Source organism: Rattus norvegicus, chromosome 12 (assembly GCF_021556685.1).
Source record: "Rattus norvegicus strain SHRSP/BbbUtx chromosome 12, alternate assembly SHRSP_T2T, whole genome shotgun sequence".
Classification (NCBI taxonomy): domain Eukaryota; kingdom Metazoa; phylum Chordata; class Mammalia; order Rodentia; family Muridae; genus Rattus; species Rattus norvegicus.
This window is the reverse complement of record NC_141545.1, coordinates 21,476,930-21,496,557: the sequence shown is the minus strand read 5'-3', so window position 1 is coordinate 21,496,557 and position 19,628 is coordinate 21,476,930. Positions and strand designations below refer to the sequence as shown.

Here is a 19,628-nt window from a genome sequence, read left to right as displayed (position 1 = left end):
CAAGGGTGACATCCTGAGCCCTGGAAAGGCTCTGGTTCTCTACCTGGCCTTTCTGCGGTCTCTTCTCCACTGGTGACCATCAGAATGTCAGGGCAGATTCTCCATTGGACTTTAGAAATTCCCACTCAGCTGTGATCAGGGACCACCCCCATCCCTATGGCAGGAGACCCCGACAACTCTGGGCACAAAAGCCAGCCTATGTCAGAACCTCTCCTCCTCTCTGAGTTTCTGCTCCCCCAGCCCCCCCCCCCATCTCTGGATCTCCCATCCAGCCCATCCTTAGGGACCCACCTGCATGGCCACCCTTAGTCTGCTTGCCACATGCCCATGGCCCCAGCACAGGAGGGACAGTACCCAATGCTGGCTGAACGCATGCCTAGGATCTACCTCACACCCAGCAACCACGTATTGCACTTTAGCTGAATAGGTTTCCCTCCTGCCTCAGGTGTCCTGAAGTGAGTCTCTAAATATGCCCATAACGTCTCAGGATCACTGAGAAGGCCAGCCAAGTACTTTAGATTTATTTTTAATAAAAAAGTCTTCCCACAAGTGCTGCCGCACACCCGGGGTTACCAGTCCCCATAACTGGCCGCTATTTCCACTCAGTGGATGCACCTGCTGCAGCCCAGAACCGTTTCCAGTACCCCAGGCAGAACACAGTAGCCATGCAGGGAGACTGCCCTGGGACTAGAAGGCTGTTTCCAGCTTCGAGGGCTAACGGCAGAGAAGGAGCTCTGTCCTGGTGCTGGAAAGACAGGTTCCAAGACCTCGCTCACAGAGAGTCCGCCATGTTGGAGCGTCTTGCACTGCTGACTGCGGGTCACCACACTTGGCACAGCCGGATCACCTCCTTCAAGGCCTTCAGCCTCTCCATGTTCTTCTCCTTCACAGCCATGGCCAGGAGGACGGCTCTGTCTCCTGCTTCTTCAGACACGAATGCTACCAGGTTCTTTGCAAAGACATGGATGAGAGGCTGGGGAAGGAGGGAAAGAAGATAGTGCCATGACTACACGAAACCACATCTGTTTCTTTTTGTAAAGACATGTTGTGGTGTTCTGTAGTATCATGGAATGCATATATAGCCCAGGCTGGCCTCCAACTCGTGGCAATCATCTGCCTCAGCCTCTTGTGCTAACACATCCAGCTTTATTTGTTTGTCCTTTTTTTAAGTGAGTGTGTGCGTGTGCGTGTATGAGGAGGCCTGAGGACAACCTGAGGAATCATCCTCAGAATGCCAAGCATCTACTCTGGGGCAGGATCTCTTACTGACCTGCAAGTCACTAATTAGGCCAGAATGCCTGAGAAGCAAGCCCCGGGGTCCTTCTGTCTCTGCCTTCCGGGAATGGACCACATTGGCAGGCTTTTTGTTTTTGTTTTTTGAGACAGGGTCTCTCTATGTAGCCCTTGCTAGAACTTGGCTTCAAACCTACCCGGATCGGCCTGAGTCAGCCTCCCTAGTGCTGGGATTAAAGGCATGTGCCACCAAGCCCGGCCCCACACCTAGCCTTTTTGTGTGAGTTCTGAGGATCAAACTCAGGTTGTGCTTGCAAGCACTTTATGAACTGAGGGATTTCCTCAGTCTCCATTGATGTATTTATTCATTCATGTATTTGTTTTCGATGAGACAAGAGTTCACTATTTACCTATTGTTGTTGAGAGAAGAGGTCACTAAGGTAGCCCTGTCTGATCTGGAACTTGCTATGTCGACCAGGCTACTTCAATCTGCCAAGTGCCAAGATTAAAGATGTGCACACAGCCATATTAGTCTCCACTAATATATAATATTAGAATATCAGGCTTGCATGCCTTTAGCCCCGAGCCATCTCAATGTTTCCTACCTTTTAATAAAGGGTGTCATGTAGCCCAAGTTATGGAGCTGGAAATGAAACTGAACCCTGATTCTCCTGGTCCCACCTCCTGAGTGCTGGGACTACACCAGCCAGCATATCACCATAACCAGTGGTTTTTTCTTTTCTTCTTTTTTGGGGGTGGGGGAGGGTGGGGGGAAGCAGGGTCTATCCCTAGCTGGCCTCAAGCTCACTGTATACTCAGTCTGACCACAAACTTGCAGTTCTGCTGCGGCCTCCTTCCTGAGAGGATGACAAGGTATGTATAGCCACACCCAGGTCAGACACTGTATTTTTCTGATGCTTTCCTTAAGGGACCCAGACCAGCTTCTCATGCTTTCCCCTAAATCCCCTAAGCTAAGACAGCAGTGACTCAGAGTGCCAAGTGGACTGCACGGAGCAGACACAGCGAACTGCCCACGAGGCATCATTAAGATTTCTCCTTGGTGCCTCTGCCTACCATCTCTCTGGTTAACGCTAATCGAGACAGACTCCGAAGGGGCTGCTGCCAAGACTCAAGAAGCAGACATAAACACGCCATCAGACAGGGTCAAACTGAGGAGATGGCTGTGTCCTAAAAATCAATACCTCCCCGAGTGCTCAGTAAAATGCTGACGCGCTGCGAGAAGCATGGCTCGGGCTAGCCGGGACACCTCAGATCAGAAAGATCCTGAAAAATGCTCACTGTGCATACCATACCTTGGGTGTGTGTGGAAGTGTGCCTACCAGACACCCCATATCCCTATGGGTGTCAAATGGGACAAATGACACCAGAAAAAAAGATTCAACTCCATTACCTCGTCCTGCCCGAGAAGGACTTTTGTGGTGAGCACTGGTTTGCTGATGTCATTGGCTACATTGCTGGGCTCCAAGGAGACTAACGTACCCATCTTCCCGAATTGGGTCACCACAACCAGGATGTGGCTGCTGAAGGCCGTGCAGACCACCTGGGTGGGCACACCGCATACCACCTCTGTCTTCTGTTTAGATACTACCAGTGGTTTGTCTTCCATGGCTCCGTTCTTCAATGGAGGCTTTAGTTTTAAAAGAAAAGAAAAAGAGGGATGAAGCGATCAGAGTCTGATATAACCTGGAGCTCCAAAGCAGAAACGTTGAACAACCCATTTCAAGCTGCAAATGGTGGCACATGTCTGTCATCCCAGCACAAGGGAGGCTGAGGCTGGAGAATCCCGACTTCGAGGCCAGCCTGAACTACACCGGAGAGACCCTATTATCAATACCACGCCCCAACTCAAAAGCAAGTGTGCGCATGCTCATGAGGCTTTTGTTAGGATTCTTTGTTCCGCCGCGCTGCTTGCAATTATGGCCATTCCCATGACTAGCGGTCTTCCACTTCTAGATACGAGGGATGAGGGAAACCGCCGAGCTCACCGGGGAACCCCGGCCGCACTGGACTGGGGAATGGCTGGATCACTACTGACAGCAATTGGGACCAAAACCCTCAGCAACCAGCGCTCACCACACTAGCAGTGCCAGAAAGATGTCTCAGTGAGCAACTCAGCTAGCTCTGGCTTGGCAGAAGCGCTGGCGAGAACTTCCGGTTCCGGTCCGTTGAGCCTAAGGTCCCTGGATCCTCGCAGTCCCAGAGCCTTCCGTTCCGCGCTGCAAAGGAGAAGTCCAAGCTTCGTGTTAAAGGGACAATGTGCCTGTCGAGCTTCAGGACCTCGTGGGCAGTGCTTGAACCCCAATGTAGGGGACTTTGTGTCCTAGCTGTGGACTGGGATGGCAATAAGAATTAATATTTATTTTCACTTGGTGTGTACCTGGCTTTGGCTAAGGAACACTTTATAGTAACTTATTTTGTCTGTCTGTCCATTTTGCCTTTTTTAGTCATGGTATCTCTGCGTAGCCCTGGCTGTCCTGGAACTCACAATGTCAACCAGGATGGCCTCTAACTCAGAGGGAGGCCTGCCCCTCCCGAGTTCTGGGTTCTCCTCCTCCTCCTCCTCCTCCTCCTCCTCGTCGTCCCCCTCCTCCTCCCTTCCTCTCCTCTTATTTATTTTGAGTCGCAAGTATCCTAGGTTGATTGAGAAAAATCTTGAACTTTTTTTTTTTTTTGGTTCTTTTTTTTCGGAGCTGGGGACCGAACCCAGGGTCTTGCGCTTCCTAGGCAAGCGCTCTACCACTGAGCTAAATCCCCAACCCCAATCTTGAACTTCTGATTCTCCTCCTTCCACCTTCTGAGTACAGAGATGACTGGAATGCACCACACGCATGGTTACTCGGTATGAGGATAACATCCGGGAATTTATGTAAGCTAAGCAAGCATTCACCAACCCTCATTTTTCTAAAAAGAGATTTATTTTATGTCTGTGAGTGCACTGTAGCTGTCTTCAGACACACCAGAAGAGGGCATCAGATCCCATTATAGATGGTTGTGAGCCACCATGTGGTTGCTGGGAACCGAACTCAGGATCTCTGGAAGAGGATTCAGTGCTCTTAACTACTGAGCCATCTCTCCAGCCCTCCAGCCCTCATTTAATCTTTTTTCTCCTTCCCTCTTTCCTTCATTTTCTTTCTTTCTTTCTTTCTTTTGGGTATTGAGGAACAAGTCTCATTTATATTAATTATTGCTCATCTTGCAGGATACTTAAAAGAATTAGACAGTATTTGTTTGTTTTCTTATTTATTTACATGAGTATTTTTGCCTTCCTGTAATGCCGCGTGCATGCAGTACCCACAGCGGCCAGGAGAGGACGCTGGACTCCCTAGAATTGGAGTTATAGACAGTTATGGGCTGTCATGTAGGCGTGGGAAGCAAGAGCAACAAATGCTCTTTTTTTTTTTTTTTCTTTTTTATTTTTTTCCGGAGCTGGGGACCGAATCCAGGGCCTTGCGCTTGCTAGGCAAGCGCTCTACCACTGAGCTAAATCCCCAACCCCAACAAATGCTCTTAATGGTGAGCTGTTAAATTAAAACAATTATTTCTTAGAAGTAGAGATTGTAAATGGAACATATCCCCCACCCCCATTCCCTCCCACTGCCCCACTGCCCTTTTCCCCTCCCTTTCTGTTAGGTCTCTTTGTTTTCCTAAACACACACACACACACACACACACACACACACACACACACACACCGTTTTAGGAACCACCAGTTAGAGAAAATATACAGTATCTGTCGTTCTGAGACTGGCCTAATTTGGTTGACATGATTCTGTTCAGATTCATCTGTTTTCAAGAATAATATAACCTCATTCTTTTGTGTGTGTACATATGCGTGGAGGTCAGAGGTCAGTTTCCTCAGGATCTGTCCACACATCTTCTTTCTGGCTTTTGTTCTTTTCTTTCCTTCTCTCACTCCCTCTTTTTTCTCTTCTGGAGGCAGATTCTCACTGTGCAGCCTTGGCTGGCCTGGTCTCATTCATTTGTCTGTGCTTGGGTTAAAGGTGTGTGCTGTCACCATGTCCCCTACACCTTGTTTCTTGAGCCAGGCCTGGCCTAGAGTTTACTAGTTCAGTTAGCCTGGCTGTCAGCAAGACTAGGGAACAGGTCTAGGATTGCTGGGATTGCAGGCTGTACCAGATTCCCAGGCTTTAAAATATGGCTTTGAGGATTTTATTTTATTTCTTATTTCTTAATTTTTATTTTTTTGTGTGTGTTTGTTTTGTGTGTGTGTGTGTGTGTGTGTGTGTGTGTGTGTGTGCGTTTGCAAGGCAAAAACTTTACTGACTAGCCATCTCCCCAGCCCCATCTCATTCTTCTTTATGGCTGAATCCCCCACTCCATATTTTCCTTACCCATTCCTTTGTAGTATGCCTAGATCATTTTTTTATTATTTTTTTAAAGATTTATTTATTTATCATTTATGTGAATACACTGTCACTGTCTGCAGACACACCAGAAGAGGGCATCGGGTCTCATTACAGATGGTTGTGAGCCACCAAGTGGTTGCTGGGAATTGAACTCGCAACCTCTGGAAGAACAGTCAGTGCTCTTAACCGCTGAGCCATCTCCCCAGCCCCCCTAGATCATTTATTTAACCATCAGAGCTCCCTAAGACAGAAACACTGTGAGCACCCTTTGAAAATAAAGTGCTTTGACCTTACCCTCACCTTCCTGGACGTCCATTCAACTTGATGCCTGGCCCGGTTCCCTGACCCTTGCTGAGACCCAGAGGATGCTGGAACCTGGGCCACTGACCCTTACCAGGTTCCAGCTAATGCCTGGAGCCCCTGACCCTCACTAAAGTTCAGGGGAAAGTAGGAGGAATCTCTGTCCTGCAGAATGAGTTTGGCAAAAGCCTCACCAGGAGAGAAGTTTCACCGACTGGGAAAGTCATGGTCAGATACTGGGAGAAAGTGCAGCCTCGAGCCCCTTCCCAGAGGTTGGTAGTCTGGAAAACTCCACCCCAGAAGCCCTTCGGTGCCTGCTGCTGACGGGTCTGAAAAGAGCCGCACTTCTGCTTACACACTAAAGTCCTTAGACAGCTCAGGCATTTTCCTCCATAAATTTACCCTCTCTTTCCTTGAGTTAATGACTCCTTATCCAAGCTCCATCGAGTCGTACGAAGCTTGCATCTTCCAAAATGACTTCTTGGGGGTGTAAAAGAAAAGGCACGCTTACAAAGCATGGCGGGAGTAGACGGAGATCGAGAGGAAACGAGTTTCCGAGCGTTCTCGCAGTTGGCACGTGAAGGGGGAAGATTAGAGTTTCGTGCCACTAATACTCAAGAAGCAAGGAGCGTATAGATTTCTCAGCAAAGTCTTTTTGTCGGTTCTAAATTTAAACACCCGTCCGCCCACACACCGCAAAAGCAAATTGCTGTCGTGTTGCTTTGCCTGGAGAAATGTTGAAAAGCTTTTGATCCACCTTGTTATGCTTTCTCTCTCTCTGAGGCTGAGGTCCAAGAACACTGCCTTCCCAGCACACGGAAGCTCTGGACACATACTTATCACCTTTGCAGAGGGGAGGTCGGAGAACAAGGTGGACAGCGTTCTGGTCATGTCGTCAAACAACTCTGAGGGGTCAACTTTGGGCTGGTTTGGGTCTGAAGGAAAACAGAAGATTTTTGGTTTTGTTTGTTTTTTAAAAGGGTGTGTCCACCTGAGCTGCTGTTGCTTTAGGAAAGGGACTTCTCCATGGCTTAAATGGATGAGTGGTTGGGGCTCACACACTCAGGGCTCAGTGAGAAAAGCACTTTCTCTGCAATCTTGAGGACCTGAGTTCAAATCCCCAGAGCCCATGTAAAAGCCTGGTGAGGTAATATATGTTTGTAATCCTGGTGCTTTTCGGGAAGATGGGAGATGCAGACAGGAAAATCCCTAAAAGCCTGAGGGGTGTATTCAGCTCTAAACAAGATGGACACTGAGAGTCAAAACTCGAGGTTTTCCTCTGACTTCGGTGTGTGCTGCAGTATAAGAACTTCCCCAGGTGGGGCTGGGGATTTAGCTCAGTGGTAGAGCGCTTGCCTAGGAAGCGCAAGGCCCTGGGTTCGGTCCCCAGCTCCGAAAAAAAGAACCAAAAAAAAAAAAAAAAAAAAAGAACTTCCCCAGGCACACATCACACACAAAGATAAGTTAAAAAACACGAGTCTCGTTAATTTTTGGCTGTTCTCTAGCGTGTGTTGGAGGGATTGTTGCACTGGCAAGAAAGACAATCCCCCCTTTTAAAATTTTATTTATTTTTATTTCAAGACAGGATTGTACTATGTAGCCCTGGCTGTCTTGGTGACTCCCTCTGTAGACCAGGCTAGCCTTGAGCTCACAGAGCTCTCTGCCTGTTTCACAGAGGTTTCCAAAGTGCTGGGATTAAAGGTATGTGTCACAAGGCCAGGCTGGAAAGAAACTTTAGTAATCACATTTAAAACGGCTGTTTCTGGGGCTGGAAAGATAGACAGTTTGGCGATCGCAAGCACTTGCCGCTCTTGTCGTTTCGAGTTTGGGTTGGGTCCCCACACCCACATACGGTGGCTCGAAACCACCTGTAACTCCAGCTCCAGGGAATTTCATGCCCACTGATAACATTGGTTCACATGCATGCAACCCTTTATATATAAAAATTATATATACATATACATATACATACATACATGTATGTGTGTGTATGTATATATATATATATATATATATATATATATATATATATATATATATATATATATATGAATGACAGTTGTAGGGATCTGAAATGTCCCTTTTAGGCTCATGTGTTTGAAAACATGTGGTAGATGCTGTGGAGCCCTAAGGAGTTGGAGCTTGGCTGGAGGACCTGGGTCACAGAAGGCGAGCCTGGAGGCTTTGTACGCAGACTCCACTTCCGCTTGATGCTTAGCTCTTGAGTAGTGGATACATTGTGACTGGTGAGCGTCCCGCTTCTGCCCCCACATCTGCCCTGCCTGCAACTCACCACGGTGGACTTTACCTTTCTGGAACTAGGAACCAGAATCCCCTTCCTTAAATTGTCTTTGTCAGGGCATTTTATGACAGCAACAGAAAAACAAATAAGACAACAGTGGAATTAATGGTGCCAATGGCGGGGTGGGGGGAGGTGGGGGGGAGGGGAGAGTTTTATTAAGGTCGAGTGTGGTAGACCATTCCTGTAACCCAGCACTTGGGAGGTTGGCAAATTTGAGGCTGGGAGAAGGTGAATTTGAGGCTACCTAATGAGACCCCGGCTGAAAATCGACTTGAGAGGCTGGGAAGCTCTGGGGATAGCACTTGCTTAAGTGTGCATATAGCCACCGTTTGATCCCCAGCGCTGCATGAAACAGATCGTGATGGTGCACTGTCATGTTTGGCTGAGAGGTTAAGGCGGGAGGATCAGGAGTTCAAAGACAGCCTGGGCCACATCGTGAGTTTAAGGCTAGCCTGGGATACATGAGATCGTGTCTCAAAAACAAAACGATTGAGGTTGCCAGAGAGACGGTTCGATTAGTGAGAGACCCGGCTGCCCTTTCAGAGGAACCGACTTTGAACTGCAGTACCTACTAGGCCACTAACAATCCCCTATTTCCTGCTCCACGAGGTCCACTGTCCTCTTCCGGCATCTGTGTTCACCAGGCAGGCATGTGCTCATGTGTACCCAGGCAAAACACCCATACACATAAGCAATTTAAAAATACAAACGTAATAAAAATAAAGTGGTTGAGAAGTTGTCTTGAGGGTCTGGAGAGATGCCCCAGGAGTTAACTCTCGCTGCCCTTCCAGTGAACCGTAGGGTATGTGGGACCGTGGGCCTCCTTCCTGACTTCCTCTCCATGTGGGACACTGGAGGGAGGAGATGAGGAACCACAGCCTTCATCCCAGACCTTGCCTTCCCCTCTCAGTCTGGTGTGTAGCGGCGTTCGACGAGGAAACAGGCTGTGGACCCATTCCAGACTTTGCCCCGTCTTCTCCAACCAGTGTACCCGCGGCACCTGGACGCCCACGGCAGAGCTCGGATCCACAGCGAGTTGGTTGTTTGCCCAGCACCCAGTATACATCGCATACCTTCATACAGACACATACATAAAAATACATTAAAACATTATTTAAAATTTTTTAAAGCTGTCTTGGAAATTAAAACTCCAGATACCACAAATTTGTCTAATACTTGATACATTTCAGTTATGAATGTAGTCAGGATTAACCTACAGAAATAACAAAGATTACAGAGTCAATTGCATATTTATAGGGTCACAATTTTTTCTAGCAAGCTGGATGGTGGTTCGCCCATGATTCTCCTGGAGGACTTTCCAATTCTGTAGTAATGATGAATGGGGTGGTTTTATATTTACTTGCTTTTTTTTTTAGGGTGCTAGTTTCTCACTGGATTTTCAATCAAATGGCTTCTTTTGGAAGGATCATCAGTTGGCACCCTGGCAACCTTTCTATGTGTGCACCATGCATGTAGAGGTCAGAGGACCTTCCTTGGCTTGGAACTCACAAAGTAGGTTAGGGTAGCTGGCCTGGGGGCTTCTAGAAGTCCCTGGAGCCCACCATCAGCTTTTTGTCAGTGATTCAACCTCTTTCGGACAGTTCACACAAAGAGTTCCTACAGTCTGTGAGTTTTTTTTTTTTTTTTAATCTGTCTTCTTCACTGAGCACCAAAGCTAGGAAGTTCTCTCACAGCATGACCTGTGTCTGCACTTCCTTCCTTCTTGCTGGATCCTTTCAGGGATTAAATGAGATGCCATTTGCCAAAAGCCTTCATTTTGGGGGACCTGACACATCCAAGGGACTTGCTAAAGTTTCCATCCCTTCTCAGGTCAACAGGGCCACCTCTGCCAATGGACAAACATAGTAGGTCTTTCTCTCTGCTCTCTCTACTCACAAGCATTTGCAAGTGGAAGCACGGTGAGTCAGGCCAGTGAACACATCTGTGTTCTCAGAACTTGGGAGGCCAAGACATGAGAAGTGTGAGTTCTAGGTAGCCTGGGCTACTTAGTGAGACTCTGCGAAATGATCATTCTCGGTTGTTAATGTGTGTGGGTCTGGAATCAGCCAACAGTGAGCCACTGAGCACACCTGTAAGGGACTTCCTTGATCCATTTAACTGAAGTGGAAAGACCCATTCTACCGGCAGGAGGTACCTTCTGTTAGCAGCTCAGATAAAAAGAAGTCTGAGAAAGGAAAGTGTTTTTTTTTTTTTTTTCCTATTTTGTTGTTATCTTGCTGCCACTGCCACCAGAACCCAGCTTCTTTAGCCGTCCAGTGTGGACCAAAGACCTCTGCAGAAACCCTCTGCCTTCAGCACTGACTGGGAATGCTGAGACATCCAGCCTAGGGATGGACCAAGTTCCCATTCCCTTCAGTGTGAGGCAGTCATTGCCAGACTACCCAGACCACTTTATATAAATAAACCTGCTAAGTGTCCTTTTAACGTAAAGCCATTCTGTTCCTCTAGAGAATGCTGACTTACACATCTTATTTAAAAAAAATTAATAAAAATAATTCAAAGAAGGACAAGAGCTGGCTGTGTGGGAACTGTACTGCCCCCGTAGTTCCCACCCCAGGCTTGGTGAGTCTTAAAGGAGCTTCAGAGACATAGTTCCTTCCGCCAGCTGTGCTAGGATGATGGCTTAGAGGTGGGTAACAAGGAAGGAGTCAGGGTGTGGGCAGTGACTGCCTTTGGGAGCTTTCTTAATGCTAGTCCCTCTGCAGCTGAGGGCTGATGGATGGGTGGGGGGATGGGTGGGGGGATGGGTGGGTGGGGGGATGGATGGATGGATGGATAATGAGAGGTTGGGAGGATAGGTGGGTGGGTGGATGAATGGATGGGTGGGTGAGTGAATGGGTGGATAGGTGGGGGGGATGGGTGGATGGGGGGAATGGGTGGATGGGTGGATAGGTGGGTGGGTGGGTGGGTGGATGGATGGGTGGGTGGGTGGATGGATGAATGGGTGGGCGAGTGAATGGGTGGGTGGGTGGTTGTCTTAGTTTGGGTTTTATTGCTGTGAACAGACACCATGACCAAGGCAACTCTTATAAGAACATGTAGTTGGGGCTGGCTTACAGGTTCAGAGATCCAGTCCATTATCATCAAGGCAGGAACAAGGCAGCACCCAGGCAGGCGTGGTGCAGGAGAAGCTGAGAGTTCTACATCTTCATCTGAAGGCTGCTAGCAGAATACTGACTTCCACGCAGCCAGGGTGAGGCTCTTAAGCCCACAACCACAGTGACACGCCTACTCCAAGAAGGTCACATTTTCTAATCCTGCCACTCCTGGGCCATATACAAACCATCACATTGGTAGATGGCTGGGTGGATGTGGACGTGTGGATGTCTCATCCCTCTTCTCCCGTCCCAGGCTCTGCAGTTGACACTTAGCTCCATCAGTGCCCTTGCCTGTCTCCTGCTGAGTGGTGCTTTGGGCTTCACTGAATGCTCATTTATTTAATGTGTATCATGCATGTGTGTGTGTATGATACATGTGAGTGCCTTGGAGGTCAGAAGATGGCTTTCAGGAGTTGGTCCCTGTCTTTCCACCTTGACTTCTGCTTGAGAAACATGTTTGCCATGAGGTTTTTGGGGTGGGGAAAGGATTAAAATCAACCTATTTAAACCGGTACATATTTTTTAGAACAAAACACAGGGTTGTCTGTATCAGGTGTCCCCAAAAGAAATTGTGAATTCCACTAGAACCAAATCCAATGTATAAAACTCTAGAGCAGGGATTCTCAACCTTCCTAACGCGTGACCCTGTTGTGGTTTGCCTTGGAGTTCTCTCTGAATTTGTAAAATAAAGGCAAGAGCTCGAGATTTGGGCAGAGGGAGGAGTCGGGAGCGAGAGGGGAGGAGTCAGGAGAGGGGAGGAGTCAGGAGGAGGAAGAGTCAGGTGGGGGAGGAGTCAGGGGAGGAGAAAGGAAAGAAGCGAGGAGAGAGTTGTCGTGGGAGAAGGAGAAGCTGGAGACCTGGCAAATAAAAGGTGCAAGGGATGAGGGATTTGGGAGCTAGGAATAGGACAGTGTAGGGTGGATCTGCCCAATCTAGACGCTAGATTGTTTTCATATTAATTGAGTCGCGTTTTCTTTGTACTGGCCGATTCGTGGTTGGAGAGGAAACTGCAACAAACTGCAACAAGACCCTTTATCAGTTCCTCCTCACGGTGGCCCTCAACCATAACAGTATTTTCATTGTTAATATTGTCAAATGTAACAGTATTACATTTCAGAAATGTAATTTTGCTACTGTTATGAATCATAATGTAAATATCTATGTTTCCTATGGCCTTAGGTGACTTCTGTGAAAGGTCCCCACAACCCACAGGCTAAGTCCTACACTCAAGGAACATTCACATGTCAGGTCTGATCTGACCTGTACAGGGTCTGAGGTCACAACATTTATTCCTATGATGAGCCTTTAACCAGTTACTCATGACTCTCCTTCCTGTGTCTTCCAATTACTGGGATGACAGGCACCCTCCACATCGTCTGGCTCCAACCACTGACCCTAGTATGTATGTGTGTGTACACTACACACATACATATACACAGTATACACATATATATATACACATATACATATATGCACATTATACATATACACATGCACATGCACACACACATATATACATGTATAAACATTATATATATGTATATATATATATGTATATATATATACGTGTGTATGTGGGAGCACTGTGCCACTGCACGCATCTCCATGCGTCAGAAGAGAACCTGTAGGAGTGGATTGGCTCCTTTCTTCCAATGCATGGGAGCAGCCCTGGAGTATTTTCATTTATCATATAGTTAAGAAATGACAGACCCGGGGTTGGGGATTTAGCTCAGTGGTAGAGCACTTGCCTAGCAAGCGCAAGGCCCTGGGTTCGGTCCCCAGCTCCGGAAAAAAAAAAAAAAAAAAAGAAATGACGAAGCCTGGTGTGGTTGCGCACCTGCAGTCCCAGCATTTGGCAAGCAGAGGCAAAGGGACCAGTAGTGCAAAGATCCTCTGGGTTTTATTGAGGCTTTGAGGCCAGACTGGACATCATATCAAAAACTGTATATTCAAATAGAATACACCAGGGAGTGGTGGTGGATGCCTTTAATCCCAGCACTAGTGAGGCAAAGCCAGGCAGATTTCTGAGTTCAAGGCCAGTCTGGTCTACAGAGCACGTTCCAGGACAGCCAGGGCTACACAGAGAAACCCTGTTTAAAACAAACAAACAAACAAACAACAATAACAACAAAACCCCAAAACAATCAAACCAAAGAAGAGGAAGGAGGAAGAGGAGGAGAAAAAGGAGAAGAAGGCCTTATTTTCCCTGGCAAAGAAGTCCACTCTCACTGTCTCTGTCAAGACTGTCAGTCTAAATGTAAGTGCCTTGCTTATGTGCTTTTTTTTTCCCTCCAGGAGATATAAATGGGCTGGGGGCGTGGCTCAGTGGTAGAGCCCCTGCCTAGAATCCCCCAGTGAGGGGCTGGGGGCGTGGCTCAGTGGTAGAGCCCCTGCCTAGAATCCCCCAGTGAGGGGCTGGGGGCGTGGCTCAGTGGTAGAGCCCCTGCCTAGAATCCCCCAGTGAGGGGCTGGGGGCGTGGCTCAGTGGTACAGCCCCTGCCTAGAATCCCCCAGTGAGGGGCTGGGGGCGTGGCTCAGTGGTGGAGCCCCTGCCTAGAATCCCCCAGTGAGGGGCTGGGGGCGTGGCTCAGTGGTAGAGCCCCTGCCTAGAATCCCCCAGTGAGGGGCTGGGGGCGTGGCTCAGTGGTACAGCCCCTGCCTAGAATCCCCCAGTGAGGGGCTGGACCGTGGCTTAGGGTTTATGTTTGCTAAAGACTAAGGCAATCATAGCAGAAACTTTGGATCATTTCTTATTTGCTCATTTCACCAACAAGGGAATAGAGGACCTCAGAAGAGAATAGAATTATTCTAGAGCCCCAGGAAGCTACTTCCAGGACACAGATGGGCTCTGTATCTGCCATTTCTGTCTCTCTCCTTCCTTGCCCCAGGCCATAGCCTCAGTGTCCTGTTTGGTCACCTCCTCCACCTGTCATGTGGAGTTTGAACCCAGATACTTGGCCAACTAGGTAAATGCTCTATTATTGATCCACTCCTCCAGCCCTTTCCTGGGGGAGTCTAGGCAGGTGATCTATTGTGAAGCCATGTTCCCTGCCCCTTTCTGAGGAAATTATAGGTAGAAGCTCTACTACTGAGCTACATCTTCAGCCCTCTCTTTACTTTTTTGAGACAGGATGAGTTGCCCAGGCTGACCCTGAACTCATTGTGTAGCTAAAATATGCCTTGAGCTTGCAATCCTCCTGTCTCAACTTCCTGAGGAGCTGGAATTACAAGCCTGGGTCAGTAGGTCCAGCTGTAGGACTGATTTTTTTCCCCTCAGGAGCAAAGCAGTATTATTAAGTGAGATGGTATGTTGTGACTTTTCTAATTGGTCTATGCGTGTCCCTAAGCTGGTGCAGAGGTGCATGGGACAGTGGTGGAGGCTCGACACGGGGGCTTTCTGGTCACAAAACTTTCAGGAAGGTCACTAAACAGAACCCCAGGGGTTATATGGAAGAAGGATTCACAACAGGGATTTCTGTCTTTGTCTGTTTGGAAGGTTTCTCCCACATTTGAATCTACAGCTTTGCAAAGAGTCAGGAAGGCTTCCCCACATCCCAGGGTTAACAGTGTTGCAAGTTAGTGTCGAGCCAAAGGCTCAACCGTGAGACAGCTGCTGCTAAATCCTGCCCATGCGAAACGAGCATGGTGCTGAAGGCAAGCCAATAGTGCCAAGAGCTAACAAGGGTGCAGGTCAACTGGAGCACGTATTATTGCTGGCAGGCATGCGAAGAAGTATTGCCGTGCTGGAAAGCAGTTGGATAACCAGGTTCGCTTTGTTTTCAGTGCTGGGCATAGAACGCAGAGCCTTACATATGGGAGGTAAATGCTCTGCCACTGAGCTACACCTTCAACCCCGCTTTGGCAGTTTATTTTGTCAGTACCGGGATTGAACTTAGAGTCTCCCGCATGCACTTTAGGTAATTAAAGTTGATAAAGGTAAGCCCTCTACCAACTCACCCCATCTGCTGCCTTCTAGAATAATCTTGGAGCCAGGCCTCTGGGTGTGCCTGTGTGGGATCATCTTGGATGTGTTAGCCGAGGTAGGGAGACTTTTCCACTGTGGGCGGCACCATCCCCTGGCTTACATTCTCATCTGTATTGAGAAAGGGAGCAGAGCAGCAAGCAGCACGCACTCATGGCTTTCTGCTTCCTACAGTATGATCAGATGCCTCAAGGCCCTGCACTTCCCAGCCTCAATGGACTGTCCAAGCCAGAAATAAAACCTTTCTCCCTTAAGTTGCTCCGTCAGAGTATTTTTTTTCACAACAGAAAAGTAGCGAAGATGGAAAAGCACTTGTCTTGTGACATGGGGATCTGATTTAGCTCTAGAAGCCACATGGAAAGGTCAGGCCTGGAGGTATGTATCTGTAATTCCAGCACTGGGCAAGCAGAGAGAGAAAGATTCCTAGGATTTACTGGCTACCCAGCCTAACCTAACTGGTGAGTCCCAAGCCAAGGGAGAAACCCTGCCTCAGAAACCAAGGTGGAAAGCACCTAAAGAATGACACTTGGGATTGACCTCTGACCTCCACATGTGTATGCACACAGATGAACATACCAAGAATTGCAACAGAATCTCAGAGAGGCATTTACACACATACATGTTCACAGATGCATCATTCACAATGGCACTGACTCAGGATGTGGTACAGCAGAGCTGCTCACCTCATGAGCCTGAAGGCAAGAGAGACAGACACACTGGGGTCCCATAGTCTTCAAGAGCATGCTCCCCAGTGACATGAAAACTTCCAAAATGTGCCACCGTCCCCAAATAGGACCACTCTAGAGCCCAGACTTTAACTCAGAGTCCCCTGACTTTGGCAGGTTACAGTTGTTTGTTCGTGCCACAAGAGCTCCCAGAGGAGTGTGTGTGTGTGTGTGTGTGTGTGTGTGTGTGTGTGTGTGTACCTCTAATAGCATGTTACCTGCTTACATTCCCTCAGTCTCAATACCTCAGTACACAGGTCTCTTTGCTATGGCTGTGCCTGCATTGCACTACTGGGAGCATCCCTTCAGAGTACTCAAGTCACTAACCAATCTACCTACCTACCCATCATCCACCCACCCACCCACCCATCCATCCACCCATCCACCCATCTATCCACCCATCCATCCATCCATCCATCCACCCACCCATCCACCCACCCATCCATCCATCCACCCATCCACCCATCCATTCACCCATCCATCCACCCATCTATCCATCCATCCACCCATCCACCTACCCATCCATCCACCCACCCATCCATCCATCCATCCACCCACCCATCTACCCACCCATCCATCCATCCACCCACCCATCCACCCACCCACCCATCCATCCATCCACCCATCCACCCATCCATCCACCCATCCATCCATCCATCCATCCATCCACCCACCCATCCACCCATCCATCCATCCATCCACCCATCCATCCATCCAGCAATCTATCCATGCACCTATCCACCCATCCATGCACATATCCACTCAGCCACCTATTATCCATCCAAGCATGCACACACTCATCAACACACATCACACCAAGCCATCCATCTGTCTGCTTCATTCATGTATCCATTATTCATCCATCCACCCACGCACCCACCCATCCATGCATCCTCTCATCTACCTACCCATCACCCATCCACCTACCCACCCATCCAGTCGCTTATCCACCCGGAAGGGAAATGCTTGCCTGCTCTTCATTCAGCGAGAGGCCCTGGCTTAAGGGCTGCCTTGTGCAACCATTTCTCTACAGGCTTTAGACAGATGCTGAGTTGGTGGCCACAGGTTCTGACGGTGTTGGGGTGGAGACAGTAAGAGTCCCTCTCCAGCCAGACCAACAAGCAATAAGGTTAAAAAGAATGGAGAAAACACACCCCTAGGAGAAGAGGCATCAAGGAGTGCAGAAGGCCAGGAGGTTTGGGACCTCCTGCCTGGTGGACAAGGCTAGTGGTGAAATCATATCACCAAGGTTATTTGAGGCTCGCTGGGGGCAGACATAGGTGAGTCTTCAATTCCATGCTCACGTGTGTATGCTATGTGTTTATTTGTTTTGCCAGATGTGGTGTTGCAGTCCTGTAATCCCAGCACTTAGGAGAGGAGGCAAGAAAATCTGGGGTTAGAGGTCATTCTTGGCTACGTAGGAAGTTTGAGGCCAGCCTGAGGTACATGAGAGTATTCTGCATGTATGAGGGTGTGTGCAGGCGCGCGCATGCGCGCGCCTGCACGCGCGCGCACACACACACACACACACACACACACACAGCTAAGCAAAAACATATTTAGAACAGGAAATATTTATTTTGGCTTACGGTTTGCAAGCACATAGTCTACTGTAGCACAGCTTGGGTAGTGGCAGTTCTATGAAAGCAGGGGTGACCTTGAACTGGGATTTCACACTTCTGGTCTTGGTGGAAGAGCTATGCAACTCCCTATGTAGACCAGGCTGGCCTTGAACTCACAGGGACCCACATATCTCTGTTTCCCAAGTGCTGGGAACAGAGGCACACACCATCTTGTAGGTAATAATTAATCTTAAATCAGAAAAAGAGGAAAAGAAAAAATTGCTGGAGTCTTTATAGACTTGTAACTGAGGATCCATCCATAATCTCCCGGGTGAACCTAGGGAGGGAGTTAGGGTGGATCTCGTCAAGGAACAGGCATCTTGACTTATTATAAAGCTTCAGGGTCCCCTGCCTGCTAAAGAGCATGCATTACCAGACATCATCTCTAGGGGGCAGCAGAGGCCACAGAATACTGAAGCATGCACCCCCCCCCCCCCCCACACACCTTGTGAATTGAGAACCTGCTTCCTCTCCCTGGGAAAGCTGTGAATACTGCTCTAGCTGCATCAGGAAATTTAGTGTCTTCTGGGAGGACAGAAGTCAGTTCTGTCCCTCTGTCTATGCCTGTCCCTCCTCTTTATTTTATCTGATGTCTCTCTATATTCAGTCACTTGTGTCCCTCAAAGATGTGGCCCGCTGAGCCCATGACATAGGCTAGAATGGATTCCCTGCGCTGTATACACAGACCTAGCCTGTCACCGTCTGGGGAGAATCCTCTGTATGCACAGGTGGTAGGATTATGGCACAGAGAATGGCTTGGCTGTTCAAAGGCAAAAGCATATATTGGCCACATGTTGGGGACAGGAACATGATGGAAACAAAGTTGGTGCACACCTGATACAAGCTTGCTAGCGGTTGCTACTTCTAGGTCTCAGATTTAGCTTTCACTTCCCTGGTAGCCCTGGCAAAAAGAGAAAGAAGATCAGGCCCACAGGTTTCTTATTTCTTTCCCACCAGCTGCATAGCAGGAGGAAAGCTGCTTCGTCCTCCCCACTCCTCCTCCTCCTGCTCCTCTTCCCCGATCCTCATCTTTTCTCTTTCTTCTCCTCTTCCTCCTACCCCTCCTCCTCCTCTGACAGGGTCTTATAGCAGGCTGGCCTCAAACTCAGAGTGCCACCTGCCTCTGCCCTGGAGTGTTAGGATTAAAAGCATGCACCATCATGCCTAGTTTTCTTCTCTTTAAACTTTTAAAAATTTATATGTATTGCATGTGTTTGCGCATGTGTGCAAATGCCCATGGGAGCCTGAAGAGAGCATCAGAAGCCGTGGGGCTGAGATTAAAGGCTTCCCAGCGTGAGTGGAGTCAGGGAGCTTCCAGAGGTCAGTGCCAGCAACTGAAGGTCAGTCCTCCGGAAGTGGAGCAGGCCCTCTTAACTGATGAGCAGGTTTTTTTTGGTGGGGGGGGGGCTTTAAAAGTCCCTCATGACTGTGAAATTTCTCTCCAGAGGAGCTGAGGGGCCAGGGCAGGGCTGGGGCCCTCTGACCTGCTCAGCCACCAGGAATGGAGTGTAGACAGCAGGAAGATTCCTCTCCAGGACTCGGAGAGCAAGGGGCCTTGCCTTGAGATTGCCTTGCTTCCTTTTAAAAAAAACGATTTGTTTTCCTATTTCCATGGAGATGTGTGTGCGTCTGTCAAATGTCCATCATGTAAATCCAGGCACCTGTGGAGGCCAGAAGAGGAAATCAGAGCCTCTGGAGCTATGGCTAACAGTGTCTTGGGTCACCCAACATGGGCACTGGGACCTGAACTCAGGTCCCCTGAAAGAGCAGGTGGTGCTCTTAACCACCAGCTTGCCTCCTGCTTTTGAGACAAGGACTCAATGCAAAGCCAGAGCTGTACTGAAATTTACCGCAGCTCAAGCTAACTTCAACTTCTTTATCCCTCTGCCCCAGCTTCTTGAGTACCGGGCTTACTGGTCCCACTACCATGCCTTGTTTTTAAAACTTAAAAAAAAAA

The 19,628-nt window shown here is 48.6% G+C and overlaps 1 protein-coding gene across 2 annotated transcripts; it reads right to left on the bottom strand.

Annotated features, from left to right (window-relative positions):
• Positions 1–489: 489 nt before the first annotated feature.
• Psmg3 (proteasome assembly chaperone 3) lies at positions 490–3,407 on the bottom strand. 2 transcript variants are annotated; one of them, NM_001399014.1, is made up of 3 exons: positions 3,240–3,407; positions 2,645–2,881; positions 490–973 (listed from the first exon to the last, which is right to left on the bottom strand). In NM_001399014.1, exons 2-3 carry the CDS (start codon positions 2,858–2,860, stop codon positions 821–823), a joined length of 369 nt encoding a protein of 122 aa, NP_001385943.1. In that variant the 5' UTR covers positions 2,861–2,881; positions 3,240–3,407; the 3' UTR covers positions 490–820. The 2 variants fall into 2 exon arrangements, with proteins under 2 accessions (NP_001385943.1, NP_001385942.1); NM_001399013.1 differs by having other exon boundaries at positions 3,328–3,407.
• Positions 3,408–19,628: the final 16,221 nt, after the last annotated feature.

Excerpts from the sequence above, each read along its gene's own strand:
- Psmg3 (NM_001399014.1), bottom strand. The coding sequence starts at position 2,860 with ATGGAAGACAAACCACTGGTAGTATCTAAACAGAAGACAGAGGTGGTA. Across the intron at positions 974-2,644 it reads TCCTTCTCGGGCAGGACGAG|CCTCTCATCCATGTCTTTGC; the intron begins GTAATGGAGTTG and ends CTCCTTCCCCAG.